The following is a 6,052-nucleotide window of genomic DNA, read 5'->3' on the forward strand; positions in this document are numbered from 1 at the left end:
TTGGCTGAGACACAACGTGAGGCAACACAACAGTCGGCCTTTCTGGCTGTTAGTTCTTTGGTGTCAGTTGTTACTCTTTAAGGAGTAACAACTCAGCAAGCTGAAATGGAATGTTTCACCATCTTCTTTGTGCTCTGTAACCACACCTAACAGTGATGTCACTGAATCCTGGAGAACACTTGTGCATCACTGTAGCAAGGTGACAAAGGGCATCGAAAATAATAAATAAATAATTAAAACACCACTGAGAGTTTTATTCTAACATTCTAACAATGTAGCAGCAAAGGCAGAAGAAGAAGAAGAAGACTGCAAGCAAGTGATGGATGAAAACAATGCAAACTTTTACGAATCTGAACTGAACTGAGCTCCTGTTCCTGCTCAGTAAAGTCCTGTTGCTTTAAGCTGCAGGCTGTTGTCATGGACGCTGTAACCGGATAGTAATCAGGGCTTCGCAGGGGGAATACATGCGAGCGCCTCTACTCGAAATAATCGCCGGAGTGTGGCCTCGTTGGCTCCCAGGAGCCCCTACACACCGCCACAGCCCTGATTTAATCTGCTCATTATTACACGGAAAAATACAGACAAAATACATCAGCAGGTCTGTGATTTATCTGTGTGGCTGCGTGATTTGCATTCTTCCCTCTGGAAAATACACGCTCCACCTGTTTCATTTAAAAACCACAACAACTTTGGAGTTTGAATGAAAGCTAAAGATGCTTTTTTTATCATAAAGCATCAATAATAAAGGTGTGTGGATCACTGCCCTGAGAAAATCTGGTCCTTGTCTTTATACTGTAGCGGTGAAGTCTTTTTTTTTGGTGGCATTTCTCTGATATGACCTCTGCAGACATGGAATTACAGACCTGCTGACCTCCTCATCAGAAGTGTATAGTGTGTTAGATTTTTTGGCTTGTCTTGTCTTGTCTAAAGTCACTCTTTACAAATGACAAAAATCCAACTTCTTGACCATTTTCTCTATCATGATACTCTTATGTATTTGCAGCTCATGTACTTTTGATCTGTCATTTCTCAGGGTTTAGGCCGAAGGAAAATCTTAATGCTACAGCATGCATCCAGTCTGACTATAGAGCAGTGCTACTGAGTGTATAAGTGAGTGTCAATGGAAGAATGTTGGTGATACTGTGGCATTTCAGCCAGTTAGTTGTAATAAAGTTAAAGGTTAAATGTCAAAGGGTCATGAATCTATAAGAAAGTATAATTTACAACATAAGACGATGTTTAAGATGTAAAACACTGAGTTCACAGGTGTGCGCATCATCCCTACAAACCTCTAGTTTCACCTTTTACTGACACTGATGACATCTTAATCCCCTCTGTGTTGATACCGACTCTCACACCACTATAACAGATGAATAAAATGCTTTCAGGTTTTGTGGATTCTCAACAAACTCACTGATCCATTTCAGATCTTCCGGTCTGTTTGAGCAAAGGTGTCCAGTAAAAGTGTGCAGCAATGTTGGAAACAGGGAGTGATGTCAGGCTATTTTCAAGTGGATCCATTTTCCAAACCACAGCGCCATCTAGGGTTGAAAACTGAGAAGTTCTTCACAGAGTTTGTTGAACCTATAAAGTTTCATGCATGGAGACAGAGAAGTAACAGACGCAAAGTCCTGGGTTTTGTTTATGAAAATGGGGAGTGTTAATTACCTTATGCACTCAGTAGTTACACATATATTACATGTGAGTTTTTAAAGGCTGATTCCAATGTTTTTGACTCACCATATTTGATTTTTTGTGTTTCTGTCAAACAAATAAATACACTTTCAATAATAAATAAATAAAGCGACCTCATATTTCTCAACCAGACTTATTTTTCTGGTATCATAGAGGTTTTGAAACACTGCACACTGAGATTAAATACACCAAAAATATAAGTGAACAGTCAGATAAATTAATAAAAAAAATTAAGAATTATTGTAATTATTATTATCATTATTATTATTACATAGGATCATTATTTATTATAATAATCAATATTTATGGAGAACAGATTGCATTTCCTAACTTCACCACTGATGTTTATTTAATTATTTATTTTTCTGGCCTATATATTTGGATCCCCATTGGCTGTTACCGAGGCAACAGCTACTCTTCCTGTGATCCATGGGGGGAAAAATTGCCACCTCATCACAATATAGACAATATTTTCTTTGGTTAAAGAGTCTCTGACTCCAACTGTGGAAAAAGAAAAGATAATATACATGTACATGTAATATACTATTTCTAGTGTATGCTGTAATCATAATACAACAACAACAAAATCTGTTGTCAAATATTTGAATATGTAACACAGAAGGCTACAAACATGAGTGCCCAAACTTGTTTTCCTCTAAAGTACCAGCAGGGGGCAGTAAAAGACCAGAAATACAAAATACTCAGTGCAGGAAGTCTGTACTGTTTACTGAGCATGCTCAGTTTCACTCAAACTGTGTGTGAGGGTCTTACATGTGTGTGACTGTAAATGATCAACTCAAGTGTTTGTGCTCAGAGTTTAGTCCCCTAAGGAGCCTCAGACTCGGGCAGAATGGTGAGTTCTCACTTCATTACTTTGAACCTTTTTAAACATCTGAACTCAAATGAATCCAAAGCATATCAACAGAAACAACATGTCAGATCTCCAGCTGTTCAAATGCACTCACTGCAGGATTGTTTCCCTGTGATGTCCAGACTTTAGACAGCTAAAAACTGCAAACTGCTTTCATCTTTACACCACACTTATTCTCACAGAGTGCTCTTTCTGTAGTAGTTTGTAGAAACATACGTAACAAGACTTGTGCTTTCAGATATGAAGAAGAATCTGTTTGCTTAGAAGCAAACTCCAGCAGAGGAAATAGGGACTAAGTATAATTTATCACTGGATGTCTGTCATGGTTAAGATCTTTACAGACTTAGAGAGCTGCAGACAATCCTCAACACTGACAATAAGGAAACTCAAACTAAATTACTCCTGTGTCTTATGAGCCATTAAATCCATCTACATTGCTGGATAATAAGACACATAAATGAATTCAATTATGCCATTAACTGCAGGCCATTAATAAGATATCAGTACACCTGAGGTTGAGTCTCTTATCTTGAGTTTCAGAGTTCCTACTGAAAGTGCAGCCTCTCTACAGGCCTAAAACTTCTTCTGTCACCTATATAACATAACATTTTCTCATATCTGTGTGACTGTTCTTCACCTTTATAACCATCACTATGTTTTTGTATGTAAACAACTATTTTCTTTAATGGGTTTGTGCAAGTTCTGTACAGATTTTAGTGGAAAACTGGTTTAAAAAATAACATAAAAACTGAATCAAATTGGACCTTTAAATAATCAAATAAGGGGACAGTTCATACACTGATGCATCAACATGTTGGCGTAAATAAATGTTGCCTGATGTGATGTCCGCTCCACCTCTCTGGCTGTTTTCTATAAGCTCTTTGTAAACTTGCAGATTAGTGTGAGCTCCATTAGTGTGTGGTCACGTGACTGCCTCCTCCAGAGAGGTCAGAGGTCACGCTGGTGTTTGGTTAAACACAGTGATCCAGTTAGAGATCTGAATGGACCTCACACACACACACACACACACACACACACACACACACACACACACAGAATAAAAAAAGAGAGATTTTTGTCAGATTTCCGGCACCATAATCGCCGCCTGCATTGTGTTCAGAGACAACGTTTCTTTTAGCTAATGAAACACTACATTCATGTACCGCGCAGGCTTCACAAGGAGGTGGTTGAGGAGGATAGCAGGCATACAAAGTGCAGGACCTTTACACCAGAGTTTTAGGTTTTCATCCAGAGTCCTGTCTTAGGTTTATGCAGCAAAAGCACATTGATTAGGTTAGGGAAAGATCCTGATTTTGGATTTAGGAGACAGAGCTGCAGTGTGAAAATACCCCACTGGCATTTAAGTCCTGCATTCAAAACCTTACTTAAGTAAAAGTTTGTAAGTATGATCAGTGAAATGTACTTAAAGTATGAAAATTAAAAGTTGTTGTACCTTTTTTTCATTTCTAAATAAACCTATTAAATATTTGATTTTACATTATAAACAGAGAACCTTCCTTTTTTTAATTATGTGAATGGTAGAAATAAAAGAAAATATAGTAAATAGCAACAGAAAAAAAGTAAGAGAAATGAAAAGAAATATGAAAAACTTAACAATCTTAAATGTATTTTTTCTCCCAGAGTTCATCAGGTGGAGGGTCGTCCCTGCAGGTCCATGCGGTCCGGTTGGGTCCAGGTCAGGAGCTGTTGGGATCTCTGCAGGCATTTGTGGAGGAGAGGCGACTCAGAGCGCCGTTCATCATCACCTGTGTGGGCAGCGTCACAAAGGCAACACTCCGGCTGGCCAACGCCACGGCAACAAATACAAATGAGGTACCTGACAGCAGCATGAAGGCCTGAGATTCACTTTCTGGAGTCCAGCTTCATTTCAGTTAATTATTATAGACTGTCTGTGTTTATTGTTGTCTTTGGTTAGCACCTTTAAAATGTCCGCAGGCATGGTATCGGGTTTTATTTTCTACAAAACTCAGCTATACACCTTTTCTGGACTGACAACATAAATGTTATAAATGAGCCCATTTGCTGACAGGAAATGAATACGGACAAATCTATAATTCCTGCCAATAGAATAGTAATGAAAAGGTCTACAAGTCTATATAAACTACAAGAAAAAAGGCACACACATCCAAAAATGTTCAACTCTTTAATAAAAATCTCTCAAAATATATTCAGGGTTAAAGATTATTAAGGGTTCACGGTTGACAAACAATAATATTTCAATATTTATACACAGATAAAGCAGAAAATTATAAGATACAAAACTATAACACAGTCTATTTACTCATTATTGTGCCTGTTTCATTTAAAGTCTACCTGTGTCATTGTAAATCACAGAAAATATTAACAATTTAACAGTTTTTTTCTTATTTTTATTTCATTTAAATAGCTGAAGGTGTCTATTTTTGAGGTTTATTTCATATGCATAGGTCCAAATTTTATACTTTGTCTCATCATTTAAATTAATGATTACTGAATTAGGAAATTAACTTAACAGTATAAAAATATTAGTAATAAAAAATATCAAGAGTAAAAGTACTCATTAGGCAGCAGAAAGGCCCCTTTCATTGCAATGCAACTGTACACTATATTATCTGAGGATGATAAGTATAATAACATTAGTTTTACTCCTGTAGCTGGTGGAGCTGTAGATAATTTGATCTATCATATTTTATACATTACTAGTTGGTAGTTTAACTCTTAGTAAAAATGCTTATTTATTAATTTTAGAAACTCCTATAATGATTTTTTTTGTCTCTACAAGATATATAAATAGTTATATATTATGTTACTATAAATAAACCAGGGTTTTACAGTATCTGCGTCTGTGTTTCATGGTGTTTACTTTTCCCCTCAGGTTATCCACCTCAGCGGGAGGTTCGAGATCGTCTCCCTGGTCGGCACACTCAACCGAGACGCCCACGTCCACATCTGCCTGTCGGACGGGGAGGGCAGGACGGTTGGGGGTCACGTGATGGGAGACCTGGAGGTGTTTACCACAGCCGAGGTGGTCATCGGCGAGGCGGTCGACCTGCAGTTCACCAGGGAGATGGACGAACAGACAGGTTTCCCAGAGCTAGTCATTCAACAGCAATAATCTGACAGATGAAGGAGTAAAGCAAGGGTTGTCTTATATATTGAAAAAGGTGAAACTTTAATAATTTATATCCAGTGTATAATTTTATGACGCCTCTATTGTAGATTTATATACAAATAAACTGGCTTTACTGAGCTACTGTACTGCAAATTATATTCTGCAAATATTTTTCATTATTAGACAGTTAATACTGGTGAATCGATGCACAAGCAGCTGTCAGTGGAGCTGCTTTTACTTACATTAGACAGTGAAGTTTGGTAGTTTGTGGATCCCAACCTGCTGCACAGATTAATATTAATATTCCTATTCTTTTTTTTTTTTTTTTTTTTTATTAGAATAGTTATTTAAATGAACATATATCTGGGAAAGTC

General features: G+C 37.3%; 1 protein-coding gene across 1 annotated transcript; it reads left to right on the forward strand.

The window, feature by feature from the left end:
* The first annotated feature begins 2,428 nt into the window (after positions 1-2,428).
* Positions 2,429-5,816, forward strand: LOC126398643 (bifunctional protein GlmU-like). Its single transcript, XM_050058142.1, has 3 exons — positions 2,429-2,548; positions 4,208-4,399; positions 5,442-5,816. Exons 1-3 carry the CDS (start codon positions 2,546-2,548, stop codon positions 5,679-5,681), a joined length of 435 nt encoding a protein of 144 aa, XP_049914099.1. The 5' UTR covers positions 2,429-2,545; the 3' UTR covers positions 5,682-5,816.
* The last annotated feature ends 236 nt before the right edge of the window (positions 5,817-6,052 follow it).

This window comes from Epinephelus moara, chromosome 12 (assembly GCF_006386435.1).
Source record: "Epinephelus moara isolate mb chromosome 12, YSFRI_EMoa_1.0, whole genome shotgun sequence".
Taxonomy (NCBI): domain Eukaryota; kingdom Metazoa; phylum Chordata; class Actinopteri; order Perciformes; family Serranidae; genus Epinephelus; species Epinephelus moara.

Bases quoted from the DNA above. Each gene is read 5' to 3' on its own strand.
- LOC126398643 (XM_050058142.1), top strand. The intron at 4,400-5,441 runs GTACCTGACAGC...TTTTCCCCTCAG, and splicing joins CGGCAACAAATACAAATGAG to GTTATCCACCTCAGCGGGAG.